Source organism: Merops nubicus, unplaced genomic scaffold, assembly GCF_000691845.1.
Source record: "Merops nubicus isolate BGI_N331 unplaced genomic scaffold, ASM69184v1 scaffold22146, whole genome shotgun sequence".
Classification (NCBI taxonomy): Eukaryota; Metazoa; Chordata; class Aves; order Coraciiformes; family Meropidae; genus Merops; species Merops nubicus.
This window is the reverse complement of record NW_008613236.1, coordinates 2,141-21,004: the sequence shown is the minus strand read 5'-3', so window position 1 is coordinate 21,004 and position 18,864 is coordinate 2,141. Positions and strand designations below refer to the sequence as shown.

The 18,864-nt window shown below is 38.8% G+C and overlaps 1 protein-coding gene across 1 annotated transcript in view; it reads right to left on the bottom strand.

Annotated features, from left to right (window-relative positions):
- Window positions 1-14,638: 14,638 nt before the first annotated feature.
- The window catches only part of LOC103774443 (chromosome unknown open reading frame, human C2orf47), a gene marked incomplete at its 5' end in the record, with an annotated part of 5,120 nt that continues 894 nt past the window's right edge, over window positions 14,639-18,864 (bottom strand). The window contains 3 exons of the mRNA XM_008941848.1: window positions 14,639-15,072; window positions 16,799-16,949; window positions 17,813-17,939. Of these exons, the coding sequence (XP_008940096.1) occupies window positions 14,994-15,072; window positions 16,799-16,949; window positions 17,813-17,939 (357 nt within the window). The remainder of the gene's footprint in view (window positions 15,073-16,798; window positions 16,950-17,812; window positions 17,940-18,864) is intronic.

The following is an 18,864-nucleotide window of genomic DNA, read 5'->3' as shown; positions in this document are numbered from 1 at the left end:
TAAATAGATTTCTTCCACATAAATGGAAAAGACACTTGGTCATCGGTCAAGCTTATTCTTCTTCCTAGTGTCTGAGCTTCAGAAATGTATTTGTAATACATTATCACAAGAAAATATGACTTAAAGAGACATTTTGAAATGTATTTGACCAAGTATCAGGGAAAAAAAGTACACAAAATCTTTTTATTAGGATAGTCTTCAGGTCTTTCTCACTTGTCATCAAGATCTAATTCCAAAACACAATGTTAAAGGCATCACACTGACACATGGTGGCTTTCAGATAAGAAGTTCATGTTTCTGACCATAATCAAGGATTCCAGGAATTATTCTTTCATCAAATCATAGTCAGGAAGGACATAGTGACCTTGCAATATTTCAACCTGCATTGAGAGCTGTCTGCCAACTTAAATTTTGCCTACAATTTCTACAATTACACAGCATTTTCTTTTCTAACCAGTTGCTTCATGAAACTGTTTCTAACATTATTCACAAAAATTTCTGAGATCAAAGTAGGATTATCCTTATCAAATGTTGTAAGAAAATAAGTATTCATTTGTAGCCACTTATAACTGCAGACATTTACAAAAGTGCTTATGACAAGTCACTTGGAACAATTAAAAAACCAAAAGCAGGCAGAAGGTGTTCTTTGTTTTGTTTTAGTTTTTTTTCCCCTTATGAATTCTCTCTGAATTAAATGTTTTCTTTGAATATATTATCAACATTATTCATGTACAAAATCATTTGTTCATGGTAACAAGATCACTAACAATTATGTGTCATCTGTGACTAGTCATGTCACTTGATAAAGCAGACAACAGTGTTTCTGTTTTCTGGGTATCTACAACTTTGTGTAATGGAAGCAACACACAGGACTCCAAAGTGGCTGCTGTGGGAAGGGAACAATGAAATAACTCACCTTCCTTTAACCATAAACTAGGTTCTTAATTTTCATATACTGATTGGCAGAGATAGACATACCAAGAGTTAAACTTTTAAATATTATCTGTGTTCCATTTTTCCTGTGTATGGTCATAAGTGAGAAAATATTACAACAAAGTTAAGCCATCTGTTTTACTTACCCCAGAAGGCTTTTGCCATTGTGATCAAACATCAGAGGTTCATAAGATGATTCTTTGCTGTGATGGAAAAAAATGGTGGTTATCAAAACAGCAAATATGTTACCTATTTTTGGTTAAACTACTTTAGTGCTTGCATACTTTCTCCTAGCATCAGCATGAATTAACTACAGGCTAATTCCATAAATATACAAGGCCAAAGTTATCTCTAAGGTACAGCAAAGATTATTTTGGTCTAAATTAAAACCACCTGGATTTTAATGCAAAATAATGAATAAGTTATGTGCACTTTCATTCATCCAGAGTTCAATATTTTTGAAATTTCAAGTCAAAGACAGTATTGGTGCCTTCTGCCCAATTCAAAGAAAGTTTTATTAAGGAAGTTAACCTCACTGAGCTCATAATGCAAGTAAATGAACAAAACAACTTAGCTTAGGACAGTTCATAATGTTCATCATTGTTTACATCTCTAACTAGAGACAAACACACTCCTCAGTCTTCCAAGTGACTGTCTGTACAGCATTCATAGCAATAGCTTTTACTGGGAAGATCAGAAGCCTTGGTTTAGGCAAAAACCCTGGCAGGAGGATAGACTTCAGCTTTACACTGTAATTCTGTACCTCGGCGTCTCATTGCCAGATCCTGTCATTTTAAAGGTATTTTACATTGTTGTATTTTCCTCATCCTTGTGAGAATTCTTCCCTGACCCTCAGTAAAACTCCCCTTCTCCCTTCTGAGCAAGAATGCAAGTAGAATCTTTAAGGCATTGCACAAAGCTATTTTGCAGCTCCAGGGAACATCAAAGAGCCCACTCGCAAACTCCTTTTCCCTGATACTTCCAGCTCCAGGAACAGTGTTTACTAGAAAGGCAATTCATTTCCCTGGAAGAAAACAGGGAGTGGATAAATGCTACTGCCACTGAGTATTTCATAGCCTCCATAAACAGTCAGATCAAGTCAGTGCATGCAGACTCACAGAATGTACCTGCAATGCTAAGGAAAAACATATATTTTCCATACAGAAACAAGAAACACTTCTCAAAACCATCTTCAAGATTTTCTTTCTTCTTCAGCCTGAGCCAATGCAGTCTAATCACAGAGAATCATCTGGGAGAATCACGCACAAATGTCTGCCTCAACTGCTGCTGCATTGTTCCTTGCAGCATTTTGATGCAGTTCCCTTTTCAATGAGCTATGGTTCTATCCACCATAACATTCCTGTTCACTTCTGTAACACTTCTATCCACTGTTTTTCTGCAACATCTGTCCCATAAGCATCCTAAATAGATAATGTTAAAATTAGTATCCACAAAAAACTCTGGCTTTGTGGAAAAAATGAGGTACATGGGGTTTATTTTTTTTTTTATTAATGGGAATAAAGATAAGACAGTAAGATGGTTTTTGAAAAGAGACACTAAGCAGATTTACCAACTGGAAGTTCAATTTTAACTAAAATGCTGACACTTGGACCTCCAAATAGGGATGTTTGCTTACCCAGGCAGCCAAGAGCACAGCTTTAGGTCATCAAGATAACCCCCTTCCAGATCTTCTAACAGTCAGGTTAACCAATAATAACATTCTTAATTTGATCCTGGTTAATTTAAGCTACCCCAAATAAACCATTTTTCAGTTTGGAGCCTGCATTTTTCAGTCTCTAGATGCAGTAACCAAAATTCCAGGTAACACAGAGGCTCAGGGTTAGGCATCTACACTTTAAAATTACTTGAATATTACTTCAGAATCCTTGTTAATTCCTCCATCCTTCCACAGATGTGTGCACATGTATATGCACACACGAGTAGAGGTGAACCATACAGATTTTATTCTAGGGCAGGAACTCAACTGGTCAAGAGGATTTTCTGTTCACTGAAAAAAGTGATCCAGTTTCATTGAATACTCTACTTTTTTTGTCTAGTGAGAAGTAAATTCTCTAATGATTACAAAAATTGCCTGCAATATTCTAGATAGGGGAATACAAACTGGGTTATTTAAATAAAGGCATCCTTTTTTTCATTTGCACATACACTGAACATTTTGAGGGACAGTTTGTCACACGACTGCACTCTGAGCTTCTACCAAAAAAAGTAACAGTGAGGTGCTTATACCCAAGGCACTATTGTGAATTCTGGCCTTATGGAAGACATAGTTTCAGTAAGTAGTGGTGATTTTTTTTAACAGTTACATATATCTAAAATATATATTGAAGGGGAATACTGAGAGACTGTCAGCGTTGCCAGTGCATTCAAATTCTACTGGGTTGAGCGGATTAGAAATGTTTTCCCTTTCTAAATAGGCCTGAAGAAAGCATGCAAGGCAAACACCTTATAGTACTCCAAAATCTCATTTAACCAGAAAAGGTGGAAAAGTTTAAGCCTCAGGAGAAAGCAGCTAGTAAAACTGCATTTAGATGGCTTTGACTTACAAAGTACAATCTGGACAAGACGCCCTCATCCCTCTGAAGTAAGGTACGTGCCACTTATGTAAAGGAAAAGAGAATCTCAAATGCCCACACACAGATGAAAAGATCTAAAATCCCTTTTTTGTTTTATGGGCAGGGCTGGTCAACTAGCTCATGCCTGTGTATCATCTCCACCTGCAAACATGAGTAAGCACTGTTAATGACTCCTGTGGTTGTTAACATGCCTCATACGGATCCTGAACTCCCATTTCCCACAAGCATATGAACTGGGGACAGTCTAGGTGGCACTGGAGGAGACACACTCCTACTCTTCAGTGTCACAGAGAGAAGTTTAAAAAAAAAAAGCCTTTAAGGAGCGTACAAGCTGAGGATGGCAGAATAAAAGAACCCAAAAGCAGTCGGATCTCAGAGTTTAGTTTGTTTTACAAATATTAAGCCACTACTGTAATTTTGGGACTGCTTGCGGTCAGCAATACTGGATCAGAACAACAATGACAGAAACCAAGGGGGAAGATCAGGATGTAATATTAGGGTGCCAACAACTATGGAGACAATGGTCTGATGTAAGATTGGTTTGGGGACAGTGGGCTGCCCACACACTAGCTGACTAGGCTCCACAAGGGAGAACTGTGGCTGAAAGAAGGCACAGCCCTGTGACCCAGTATTGCAGGGCTGATCCCACAGAGCATAAGGGATTTCTCACACTTCCACAAAGCCCATGGTTGCTGGGCCAGGCTGCCACCTGAGCAAAGAGCTCAATGATTTCTGAGCAGCCTGCACTCTTTTGGGAGCTCAGTCTAGCACAGTTTTTTTAAAATTAAAAACAGCAAAGAAGTAACAGAGGGAATAGTTAGCAGAGGACAGGAAGAGACAATAGTAAAACTTTCTTTGCCCACAATTAAACTGTTTGCAGTGTGGAGCACTTCAGAGCAGTGTGCTGACTGCTGCCACATGAGGATCCTGGGCAGAAGCAGCACATGCTGCAACAGTTCTCTGTACTCAGGAGGGTGAGCACGTCGAGTTTTTATCACCACTGGCTATTTTCTCTTCTCTCTGAGACGCACAGCTGTTAACTAGAGAGGTACATGAAGCAGGAATTACCTTCTACTTTCCTTTTCTAGTTTTTTAAAAACAGTTAATGAGCCCTGGGTCAGAGCTTATAAATAAGATAAAGCTTTAAGGTAAGCTAACAAACACAGGAGACAGCTTGCAAGAGAATGAGAGCTGTGTTTCTTCTGTGTTGTCAAGCACTACAGTACTATGATTTGATTACTGAACCAAAATACTCTGTGTTGCACTGTAATTCAAGATCTGCATCTCTACATCAGTGTCCTGCATATGGCTCCTCTCTGCCACCATCCTGACTGCCAGGAAGGTCCTGATTTTGGCCCTCTGCACATCCCAGAGGACTGTTACACAGGAAAGAGAATTATAATGTAGAAAAATAACCCACTGATACTTAAGTCTTAAATCAATATTAGAACAGGAAGCTTTAGTCTGGTATATAGGTCAGGGAAGTAAGTATTTGAAGCACAAACATTGAGCAATTTGATTCATGGAGAGGGCTGGCTCAGAGAGCTCTGCTGCTGTGAGGAAAGCAGCATACAGCTGCTCTGGGCACCACTGAGGCTATTTGACTGCTCCAAGACCAGGCTAGGGTAGAACAGGTCTGATTTCATGCAAAGCTGGGCTCTGGACTGCACTCAGTGAAGGGAGGACAGTCATTGTCCCTGCTCCATGCCATAGCAACACATACAATAAGACTCAAGAACATGGTGTAAGTAGTTCTTAAGCTTATCAAACTGGGAAACAGACCCAGATTTATAAAAGGAATCTAAAATTGAAATTGTAAGGTTTGCAATGTGACTTTGGTCATAAGTCTTAAAAAAATCCCAAAATTCCAAAACCAAAACAAAAAAAAACCCGAAACAACCAGCAAACTAAAATTCCTACAAATCCACAACACTTAAAAAGCAAGAGTAAAACTATGGAATCCATGGTACTTCTACATACCATTTGTTAGGACTGGGGGTAGTGCACTCAGCAGCACCCTACATTGTTGAGTGCCCAGATACCTCAGTGAAATGCAGGCCTATTCTGAAGGACCCTGAAATCAAAGGGAGTCATTTATAAGACTGAATAAGTTTTGAGCCCTGTCTTATTTGAGCTGACTTGAGCAGTACAACTGCCTAATACCATTCCCTAAGTCACTGAAAACCCCTAGGTACTCAAGCCTTTGGAAAAATAGAGCCATCAAAAAAAAACAAATCACGAGTTTTGCATGATATGGACTGTTAAACCACTGGTTGTGAGCTGGTTAAACAGCCATAGACTCTGGAGAATATGAAGCAGTGTAGCAAGCATACAGGAGGGTTGTTCTTGGGAATTTCATTACACCTAAGAATGATGAAGGTGAGCAAAATGGAAACAATACTTTAAATACCAGGATTACCTCACCAGCAATAATACATTTACACAGGCCTTCTGACCCCTCAGAAGTGTTTATGCCTTATGCTACACGGGGACTTCCTTTGGTGCTTTTTATTTAGAAAGCTACCTAACAATTCCCACACACAGCTCCCCAGTGCATGGCTTAAGAATTCCAGCAGACCCTTCCCAGCATAACACTGATCATGCAGGAGCTTGCACACAGTCTCAGGAAATTCCATGCAGCACAGTCTGCTCTTGCCTAGCAAAACAAAATGGGAAGAATTCCAGATCCTTATCTCTCCTCAGTACTCTCTTCCCAGTGACAATACTCCTGTGTTCACAGGAGTTTGTGCCACATTCACTCGGTGTTGCCCCTGTCTGCATTGGTGGAAGTCACCATTAAAAATACTAGGATGGAATAAGGCATTGAAAATAATGGGATGGGAGTTATAAAAAGCTATTTAAACAATTGATAACAACCATGCTACATTTAAATCCCTTGAACACGTATGTTGTTTCCTATTTAAGACCTTTATCTCCTTTTAGGGCCAGACATTCATATATCCACTGAAAATACAATCTTTCTGGATAGGTTCTAGGGGGAAGGAAAAACTAAAAAACAGAAGTGTGGAAAACACAAAAGCTAAAGCTTAAAACCAGAGATTTTTCACAAACTAAAGAGCATAAGAAATTAATCTAAGGTAAGCTGCTACAGCAGACTGTAGAACTAATGTGAAAGTGGTTTATGCATAGCAGAGAACCTTACATGAGAGAAGGCATGTGAATAAAATATGACTCAATAAAATAATTCATGCTGAAGTGACAGGATTTTAATTATGTGCAACTTCAGCCCTGTGAATATGAAGGAGGAAGCACCTCAGAGATTTAGGACACTGATGACAGAAGTTACAAATCTATTCTGTGATTTACTTTGTGCAACATTATGTTGGATGCAGCATGGGCAAAAAGAAACTCCACCAAACGACCCAAACCAAAAAATAAAACTAACCACGAAACAAAACACCAATAACCCAAACAAACCCCACATAGACCACATATCCAGATGAGCTCTTCATCAATAATCAGGAAAAACAGTTTAAGAATACCTGAAGTGGCAGTGTCAAGCCACTTCCTCAGATTCCTGTATGTCCCAAATTGCTGCAGAGTCAGTAAAGGCACACTGCAACAATGCTGTTGAGACTTCACAAAGAAACACAACAGAAATGTGAGCAAGGAAACTGGAAATATGTGAAAGTACATAGGTGGATTTCAAATCAGTCTTGTTTCAGACTAACTTGGGAACACGGACTGCTGCCACACTTGGGAGAGGGATGTATATCTGGATTAAAGCTCCAATATAGTTCCTAAATCATTCAGGAAGAAAGCAAGAATGGTAAAACAATTACATGTGGTGCTGTTCACAAGGAAAACAGGAAATATAGTCCACTAGGGAGAAATAGAGAAGACTACTATAACAGGCAGCCTGTTGTGAATGCAAACAAGAAATTAAATGAGATGAGAAAGTGATTCAAAACTCCCCCACAGTAGCTCTTACAAAGCACAAAGTCCAGCAAACTAGCTAAGAAGGAAGCAAGCAACACTACGTATCTAACTGAATCCTTTTTAAATCTTCTCTGCTTTGTAGGTCATTCTACACCCAAATGGTACAGGGAGGGTTCTTCAAGAAGATGTCTAGGGAAAGGTCAAGAAAAATTTTAGCAGTAAGAAGAGGTCATGTAAGTTACAGGGGCACTGTCTTAGCAAAGCAGCACAGGAGCTAAAGCAAACAATTAGGTCTTTAGTGCTCCAACAATTGACTGGATTAGGGCTTGAATGGACACAGAGATTTTGCACATCAAGTAAACCATAGTGAGAGTTCAGATACCGATTTACCTGGTGTGAGCAGAGAGCTGTGCAGGAGGGGACATGCACTGTGCCAGGGTGCCCCCCTCAGCCTCCAGAACCTCCTGCACACAGCCAGGCCTTGACTTCAAGTGACACAGCTATCCACGTCCACCCCAGCAGAGACACACAGACAAGCAGCAGGATAAGTGCTCATGAAAATCTGAAAACAGGAAACTAACGCTGGCTGCCTTCTGGCATTTTTTGAATGTCTGCAGCAGCATACTTTTTTTTTGGTTGTTTTTGTTGTTCGTTTTTTGTTTTGGTTTGGTTTGGTTTTTTTGGGCATAATCTCTGAAACACAGAGTATTTTTTTTTTTTTCCCTGGGCACAGGATAAAAGAAACCATCACTTACTGGACCATAAAGAAAGGAAAAGGAGCAAGAAAGAAGGGAAGAGCACACTGAATATATTTGAAAGATTAGGAGCACACAGGTTAAAAACAAAGGGAGAAGAGGCTGTGGTAGCAAGGTGTCATTGGACAAAAAAACACAGTGAAACAAGGAAAGAAATCCTTACTGGGCACATACACAGGGTCAGAAATAATGCTAGGGAGAAATCTCCAGTACTCTTTGCTACTATGCTTAGCAGCAGAAAAGAGATCCTGCAAACAAACTTGAGAATATATAAATAGAAGTATGAAACTAGAGGGAATTACCCTGACACCAGAGAAACACAGCAGGCTCATCTGCAGCAGTGTGCTCAGCTCTGGCTGGGCTATCAGAGACACTGAGATGATCAAATGATTCTGAGACTCCAATGAGATGAATGCATCTGCAAACAAGTATCACCAGTTAACCTATTAGCCACTGTAAAACTGCTCAATCTGCAAGAAGTTAGGAAAGAATAAATAACCAGAAAAGCAAGAAGGCCATTTGACTGCAGGCTGAATATAAAAGGCAGTCTCATAAGGAGGCACTGACTGCTGCTGAAGAGAAGTAACTTGGGGTCCTGAAAAAGAAGGCTGCAGCATGTGTCTTCACATCTTAAAATTTTCTGAAGAGTTCCCTCACAACTGAGGCAAGTCACACCACATCCTCTAGACTTAGTTTCTTCCTAACAACACAGATATTATCCTACATTTTTATATACAATCCAGACAATTCTATTGCCTATTTAGGTTGCCAATACACTAGTGGAAAGGAAAATTTCTTGTAGGATTCTGAGGTGCTGTCCAGACAAGAGGAAGTACAACATAGACATTTCTGAGAAAAATTAATACTTGCCTACCTTTTAGCAGAGATGAGCAGCTAGAGAACAACCTCCAGTCAGAACACTGGCCTTCTGCTTTTATTTTGCTCAGTTTTCCTTAAACTTACTTCCATTTCAGGGTGGATACAGCTTCTGCTCTAGAGTCAGAATACATACAGCTTCCTCTTTATAGGAATCTTGCACTACCATCCACCTTTGATCCCTTTCCTCTCTCTACTTCTGCTATTATATTTTCACAGATTTTGCCAGAAGGAGTCATTAGATCACTTAAGTAGATCTTCAGTATAATGCAGACATCAACTTTTGCCCAGCTACCCCTGTGCAAACCCATATACTTCAGTGAAATGAAAGCATGAGATTAAATTGTGCAGTGCTGGAGACCCTGCATCATGAGATGGACTGGCAGAAAACTGGGCAAAACACACACAGATGTACTTGAGTATCAACAGCCTCTGCTGCAGGGGAAGATAATGAACCTTACCAATCTGTCATTCAAAAAATCTTCTTTCCAACTTAATTTCCACCCTAATCAAGCCAGCAGTGATTAGATGTTCAGCTCTTTAATGGCCAATGTCTTGCATGACATGACATGAGTTTTGGACACCAGAAATTAATTTTCATTAGCTTGCTCTTCATTTTATACTCCAGTCTCTCAATCTTGTTCCCTCTGAAAGCATATTTTTAAAAAAACCCAAAACATTATTTATTTTCCTCAGTTCTCAGTTTTTAAAATGATAACACATGTTAGCAAAAAAAATACCTTGACAAGTTGATGACCTTGTTTGGCTGTACTGCAGATAAGAAGCTTGAAGGTCCTGAAACAGAGTAACACCACCAGCAAGCACGGAAACTCATGTTCTGACAGACCCCATGGACTTCAACAAGGACACTCATTTAATCTGATTGCACCACTGAAATTTCAGTTTCCAGACTTGGCAGCTGGTATTTAAGTTATGGATGCTGCACTTGCCAAATGGTTCCAGAAAGTTCAGAAGAGAGGGATTATCAAGGCATTTCCCCTCCTCCCCTTCTTCATTCCTGATTTCTAGGGATGTGCCAGCTGCTAATTGGAGCAGCTACAGGCTCACTCTACCTTAGAGGGATTTACCACAGCTTTACTTGGGTAGCCTCTCCCACGTCTCTCCAATCAGACTGTGAAATCTCTACAAACTTAAGGTTAGACTTCAGCTCTGATCTTGGAAACTCAGATCCTTCCCTCATCCACAAATCACAGTATAGCTTGTTATATAAAGAGTTACTGTCAACTGCAAAATATAATTTAGAGGAACATTAAAGTCATCACTTGTTTCCCCTTACATACCAAATCTCCCACATCTCCAAGGCACAGGGCTGCATCCTTAGCAAAATGCCATCTCCTCTGCCAGGTACACCAGTAGCAAAGTGGGGATAGAAGATTTCCAGTGCCAAAAAGGCAGATTTGTCCAAATGAACAAATCTTGTCCTGACAGCCTGACACTGTTGTGATCTGACCTTACTTCCACATGTGCTTTGCTCGTCCTGCTCCTTTCCCTCACAAATCCTGAGCACTACAGTACCAAGCTCACTATCAAAAGTCTTGTTCTACAACAGCAGAGGAGGGGCAAAATGGCACACAAGAGAAACTACACTATGTCTAATTCTGGCTTGCCTCTATTTCTGACAGAGTAACTTCAAAGGCAGAAAAAAAGCTGCAGTCTGCTCTCATTAAAACACATGACAGTATCACTACCAACTCAACGGGAGGACCTCATATTAGGGAAATCATACATCACTGAGTCCAGACAGAACACACAGTAAGAGACAGATTTGTGACAAATGGGGAGTTTTCAGAGTGATGTAGATGTATGTAATGACTTACTCAACCTTCATCCTGTTTGGCAGGACTGTAAAAAACAAAAAGCACATCAGTAACAGAAAGAAAAAGGTTAAAGACAAGGAGAGAAACTCCTATGTTTTGTGGTCAGTACTCACTTTGCAACTCCATTTGGCCCACCTACTTCTCCCTTAGCTGATAAAAAAAAGCAATCATGGCCTACACAACTGTGCTTTTGTTCTTCTAAGTACCTCCTCCTGTACCCACACGTTTCAAGGCTTAGAGATCAACTATCACATCCACACATGAGAGAGGAATGAAAGCAAAAACACTTCCCACTACACACAGACACTTGTATTCTATCTCATGCAAGCTGTGAGCCATCAGGTGACTTCAGCCTGTGAGGAACCTCAAAGGCCCCCACCTGAAGCCAATGAGGCACACAGGCCAAGAAAAAAGTTTAACCAGGCAACTATAAAGAGAAGCACTGCAGGTGTTAAGTTTTGAAGGTGTATCATCATTATTGTGGCAAACAATATGACTTTTACTACTAAACATCCTTCCAGCCATAAGACCTGAAAATAATTAATTAAATATAACCTGAAGTGAAGGTAAGGTCAAGTTTGAACATGCCCTTAAAACTGGAGGAAGCTGAACGTGGCCTCCTAATTCATCAGAAAATGCTGGAATAGGAAGGAAAGAAACCATAATCAACATGATAAAAATACTTTAAAATGTGAATATAAAACTCAGGTTTGCTACTGCCAAGACACTAAGGTGCCTGTCTGAATTCATGGGTATAACTCATCTTTTCCATACTACAAATAATGTTAAATTGCCACTTTAAAATGGACAGGCACTGCAGAAAGAACAGAAGACACTACCATTGACTCAGGATAAAAGCCAGTAAGAATATCAAGGCTTTTTAATACGACAAGTCTAAATGATTTCAATAGCACTTAAAGGAAAATCAATGCCTCTACCATTCTATTCCTTAGTCTCCTAACGCTAGTGACTGCCCAGCCACAATAGCTTTGTGACCGAGGCCATCTACTGGTGAGTGGGGTGTGCACATGAATGAGGTTTTTCTTGGCTACATTTAACTAGTGCTTGTCAAATTTAGACACGTGAATTGAGATTGTGCCAAACACCTGTCAGTAATGAGTAAACGTGACCACAGTTTTGGATGAACAAAGAAACAAATACATGAACCTAAAGAAACATGATTTCACCCAGGGAAGAATGTGGCAGAGTCTCCAGCCCCAGATCACACATCTTCCAGATACCTTGTGAGGCCACTGTTTTGTGTAAAATGTATCAAAAATGTCAGTGTTGCTAACAGAGATATGGTTTTTACCCTAAAAATCACCACCAGCATTGTTTTCAAGAATTACTGGAGTCTGAAGGAAGAAGTTTGCAGGCAAAAACTGCAAATATTTTAGATGGGTGTGTATGGGGATTTACAGGCTGTACATCATAATTACAATTGTACTTGTCCCCCTGATTTAAAGCAACAGAAATAGAAGCTGGGCAAGGAGATAGGAGGGAAATAAACCACACTCAAACCCTTACACACTTATTTATAATAACAATATCCGAGTGAGGGAATTTGGGACTGCTAGCATGCTGAGACACAGATACCTCCACACTGTTCTGCTGTTCTCTGTTCAGCATCATTATTCCTAAATCATTACAATGTTTCCAATCAAACAGCACCTTGAGCTCTTTTTAAATATTCTGTAATGCTTAACTTAGTGTTATGATTTTCAGAGTAAGCTGTCTGAGTGGTAGCACTGGAAACACCTGAAATACAAGACAATATCCTCCTCCCTCTTTGTCTTAGAGTAATAAACTTAAACCTTTATGCATCCTTTTTGCCCTGAAAATTTGGGACAACCTTGAATAGCTAAGAGTTAATTTGGAGACATTAAATACATTTCTTATCTGAGATAATAAAAGGTTTGGGTAGATACTCTTGGCTGGCAACCTAGAAACTGGAGGTTCCTGTGTTGCCTGAACAAGCAACATAGAAGAAAATACAGTAAGCTTAGTAATTTATGTACCTTTCCTATTTACTTGTGGTGCAGTAAGGCCATTGGTAGTTGTGTATTTGTAGTCTCAAAGAATCTCCAAAATGAAGATTAGAGTGGCAAACCCCCAAACATCCAACAGCTTCCCCACTCCCCCAGTGCACACAACAGACACAACTTTGAAAGAATAAAATAGTGAGGTATATTCCCAATTACTTCTGTTTTTTTTAAGCAAAACTATTTTTGTCAATTTGGAGTGTGTCCACATCAAGTCACAATTTTAGAGTGAACCAAACCAAACAAAAATTTTTAATCATCAGTCATACAAAAGGATCTACTCTGCCTTTGTTTCCAAAGATGGAGCACTCACTAGTGAAACAGTGATCCCTGACCAGTCATGACAGAGACTCCTGTTTTGATCCATCTAATCAAACAAAAAAGATACTAATAATGTAACCCAAATTAAAAATGAGGATACACCAGCATTTCAAGGTAGACCTCTGTTACTTAAATATGAAAGCAGACACTCCTGAATACAAAGAGGGCTTTCCTGGCTTTTGTCTTCTTTTGCTCCACAATAATGACTTCTTTTAGAAGTGTATCTGCACACTTCACTAGTGTTCCACTTGTTTCTCCTGTTACTATGTCAAATACATCTGATTGCAGCTTCTTAGACCACATCATTCAGTGGCCAAACTGGACATGCTACCATCTAGCATCATCCCAGCAAATGGCCCACAGAATAGTAAACATTTTTTGTTTCCTCTCAAACTTTCCCAGATTGAAATTATTATATGAATTATAATTGTTATAATTATATTCTATAATATGTAATTATTATATTATTATGATTTTAAAACAGAATTTTGTTTCTCCCCTAAAGACAAGGCTCTCTGTCATCACTGAATTTTCTCCAGAGGACAACTCACAAATTCTCCATTGTAAGACCTGCCTGCTGCTAAGGCAGAACAAAATACCATAACAATTTTGCCAGTATTTGACATTAAAAAATTGTCAATAAACTTTATGCATTCTTTTCATTAAGTCACCGCATCAAAAAAGCTGAACTACAGAAAATTTCATTTATACATTTCAATCACAACTACTGTCAATCACAGTAATTATACTTTACACTTTCAAAATACTGCATGAATTTCTACACCATGCTTGGGTAGAAAGTTAGCTTTTAAACTTAACATACAGCATTAAAAAAAAAAAAACTTATCTTCTGTGGATCTGCATCTAAACAGCTGAAGCTACTTACACCAGGACTCTCGTGTTCCAGAAACTGAGAGATAATATAAGAATTTGGAAATTGTTCAGTTGCAACATCTAATGTTCATGCTTTGCTCATTTCTTCAACAAGCATATCAAACAGGGGACTTAACTGAGCTTCAGTGTCAGGTCCCCTTTTAAATTCATGTTTTCAAGTGATTTTTCTTTCATTCATCTTTAAACTTGGACTTGCCTGTATGTTACTGAAAGAAATGTTGGTTTTATTCAAAAACAGAATAAAATCTTAGATCCATATTCCCAGTGCAATGCTGAAAGTTTTTTTTCTTATTTCAATCCTGTACCAAATACTGACAATGGCTCTAACTCTCTTAATCTCAGATATATTGAAAAGCAAGATTACCTCAAAATGAACTGCTGAGGCTAGACAATCTAAGAAGTCCATCTACCTCTATTTCATCTTGCATATTATTCAGTTATCTATTGTACAGTCCCTAGGGAAAAAAGAAACAGGAAAATAACTCAGAAGGGCTACCAGCCATGGAAGTATTGTTTATCTTCAAGTAGCAGCATTTATTCTCAGAATATAAGAAGCCAACACACCCATAAGACCAGCCTGCATGACACTGGCTGTGTAAATGCCCTGGATGAGCATCAATACCCATTAAACTTGTACCAGCCTGTCCCAAGGAAAAGGCTTTATTGTAATGCTGCAGCACACTGCAAGTTTCAGAAACAATTTTGGGAAATCAGACATACAAAACTCATCCCTCTTTTGAAGGAGAAGTCAGGAAGGGGAAAAAAGACCCCCCCAAAAAGCTTGATATTTATAACATCAGAACATTTACAATGGTACATAAAAAGACTGGTAGAAGGCATTTATTCTAATAGCCTTGGATGTTCAATCCGTGTAATAGTCCAGTCTGGTTTTGCTCCTTCTGTAAATTCCCTTTGGAACCTGAAAAAGGAAAGACAGTAAGTGAAGAGCTGTTAAAATCTACCTGACCCTTAAAGAGCTACTAACACCAACAAGAAATCAGGAAGAAATACTTTTTACAGTAAAGTTATTCCTATAAAAGCTCCTTAAACTCTTGATGCTTATGGCCCAAAATGGAAGATGAAAATTAATTCCATCAGAAGAAACAAAGTGTAGCTTTGTGGCAGATCTTCATCTCTAAATAAAGGGTTTCATTTAGTGGAATGGTAATTGCTTTGTAAAGGGAAATCACATGCTACTCATTGTAGCTGAAAAATTTAATTTTTACAGAACTATACTTTAAGTAGTAATATATTTTGAGAAATACATCAAAGATGAAGCTAACAGTAGTACTGAATCTCTCTGAAAGAAAATTCTGCAGATGTAAATAGGAAAATGAAAACATCCACCCCTATTTTCAAAGGGTCTTCCTCTTAATTTTGTAGTAATTAATGCCTCCTCCCTGAGCATGTCAGTTTTGACTGCTTGTCATTTAAAGGCAAGTCTGACCTTCAGGCTGAATATTCATGCTCCCAAGTGACCTGCACACTGTGGACAAGAGCAGTATAATCTCACTGCTTTGCAATTACATGTCAATCCAGTCCTGGAAACTGTCTTCTGCAGAGACCCAAATACTTAACACCAAGCTTCCAAGGTTTGTAGTATCTTTGCCCATTTGAGTTTAGGTTAGTGCTGTAAATAGCAGAAGGAACCTATACTTGCAAAGATGTCTCTGCTGCAGATTAGGAAGATATTTAGGGCTTTAAGGGGAGGCTTGTGGGGTTAATGGACCCCAAGAAGCTTCCAAGTCTAAGGAAAATGCTGAATTCATCTAAGGGGCGGAACCACAAAAACCCATCCAGGCAAACAGCACTGGTGTCCTCAAGAGTGTTTCCTTGGCTTCAGAACTCCTCATCAACTAGACCCCATAATCTCTCCATTTCAAACTTAAGTATAGAAGTAATTGATTATATTGCATTTCTCACTCGAAAGTCCTCACTTTTTCTGAATTCTATCAATGTTATTTCCAGTACATTTTGCCAGCTGTGCAGATATTTCTGCACTGCTCTGACATCAGTACACTAACACAGACATTATTTACAAGCACTCCTATCAAAACCCATCTACCTAATGAGTGCTTTGAGGGCTTGGATCAGAGTGGCATGAATTACCTGAACGCCAGGTGGTGCTTGCTTTGTTCTGCCTTTCTGCAAAAAGTATTTGGCTAAATAATTTCCTCTTTCATGAGCTACTCTTTCAGCTAATTGCAGTTCTGACTGTTGTGTGGGAAGTGACAAGTCAACAGCACCACACTCGACTACTTGGCTTGACTGCATTGCTGTTAGCTCTGCTACAAGACATGGGAAACAAGAATTGATATCGGCCTATTTCCTGAAAGCTGCAGGAGAAGTATAGGAAAGGATGAGAAATTTAATTCAGTGCTCCAACTACTCTCTTCCTGATCGAGAAAGAGTTCCCATTAATGTCAACTCAGAAGCAAGGTAATGACTTCAAGAGGTGCTGAAACAAAATTTGCCTTAGAATCAAAACTGCAAAGTTGGGTGGGAACTAACTTAGATTAGAATCAAAGTAAATTAAAATGTACTGAGTTCTGCACTGGCACAGTGTGAATGCCTTCAGTTCCCAAACTGCCTTCCATACAGCTAGCCCATGTACATGGAGATAAAAAAGGGACAAGTAAACTTACTCGTAGTTTGCTGTTAAAAGATGTCTTTTTTCTTTCATGCTTTCATCTCCAAACACGACCTGGAAAACTTTGGTTTCACCTGGTACTTCATCAGGTAGATTAGCACCATTCAGATACCAGAAACGCATCAGGATGCTAACAAACTTTCTTCCTGTTGGAAATGAATCAAAGCATAAGGTAAATCTCATGTTTCTCATTGGTCAAATACTCCTATTTGCTGCCATAAAGAATGTGTGAGAGAATAATGAAGAATAAAGTTATTTAAAGCCACATTCATGCTGTTTAGCAACAATAAAAATGCACTCTGTTGATAGTATGTATTTTATCACAAGTGCTGTATGACATTTTACATAATCAAATTGTATGAAAAAAGTTGGTTACCACAAGGTCCAAAGCCAACTACTGATACTACAAAGGCATGTAGAGCTGCTGAAGCTCAAAAATAAGAAATTTTAAAAATCCCTATATTCTCCCACAAGAGGAAAAAATGCCCACTGGGTCTGACAATTTGAAAATGCTCACTGGAAGACCCATGGCCACACTATAAACCATCTCAACTGTGTCTGACAGTGAACTGAGCACATAAAGCTGGTTTTCAACCAAAAGAAAAACTTGTTTGTCTTAAGAACAAAGTATATCCCATGAAAACAGAAAAAATAATTTAATTATCCAGCCTTTGCTAGTCTTCTTGGAAAGTGTATTTTCATTGCTGAAACAAATGGCTTTCCACATATAGCAGAATAATTGATTTTGAGTGGTTTGAGATAGCTCATTGAGGACTAATCATGGAAAAATCTGAAATTACAAAAGAAAAGGAATGACCTAAAGCTAAACAGAATTCAAAACTGTATCATGAGTTATTAACAATAACCTCCATTTCAGGTTCAAAAGGAGATCAAGAAATGATAAACAGGAAAACACTGAATGAGAAACAGTACTCAAAACCACAGCTATAAGAATTCCTGCTTAGTAGCAAAAGCCCATTGCTGAAGCATTTTAGAATTCTAAACATACCATCATCGTCGTAGTAAATGCGAACATCTCCTTCTGTTGTATACATGATTGCATCCACCTCAGCTGCTAGAGCATCCCTGTGGTTCTCAGGGAGCAAAGAAATCTTTTCCTTCAGCACCTGAAGTACCTAAATTCAGAAAAACTGACATTTAGTTTTACATTAGAAAATTGAAGTAACAATTCTTTTTCCAGGCAGATATTAAAATGAGATATACTGCTAAAATATTTGGATAAAATATACAATAGTGGAAGTGAAAGAGCATTGGGAAGTTTGGGCACCCCCAAACCCTGATTCAACGATATCAAAGAAGATCTACTGCTCAAACTAATGAAAACAAAGTATATTTAAATAATGTGCTGTCGAAACAGAAGTTGCAAAGCAAGGCACATAAGCCCAGAACATATCAGCTAAGCTTGCTTCCACAACCATACTTACACTGCTCCTTCTCTCTGCTGTTACCTATATGTGCACTCCTCAGCTTTTGATTGAATTATTTCTTCATTATCTTTCACAAGTTTCTTTGAAAATCAGTTCCACTACCACTAAGTTTATCGTTGTAATTTAGTGACCCATGTCCCCATTAAAAAAAAAGTTTAAGCACTTTCAAATCAGAAAAGACTGAAAAAAGCATTGCTCTGGGAGTTAAGTTCCAGACTACATTTGCATTCATGAGTGTCCTAAGACCTATACAGCTGTGTTAAGTAGGGAAAAAAAAAAGGTCTGGTGCACAAAATGCACAGGCAGTCACTTCAAACACCACATGAGAAAGACAAGTCACAAGGAAGGATAAAGGTATGCAGCACTTATTTTTAACTCATATTCAGTTTTTGGCCTAACTTGAATTGCTGGTTTTGAATAACAATCAATCATGGAAGCAAGAGGTAATTTCACTAAAAGACACTGGTTTTTAGTACACGTTGCAGGTATAAAATTCACTGGTCAAAGCAACAACAAAGTAGTGTTTTATCAGCCTCACGCCCTACATGCTCTGGTTGTGTGAGGTCTCTGGATCAATGTTAACCCAATCACCTGAAGAATTTAAAATGAGCAG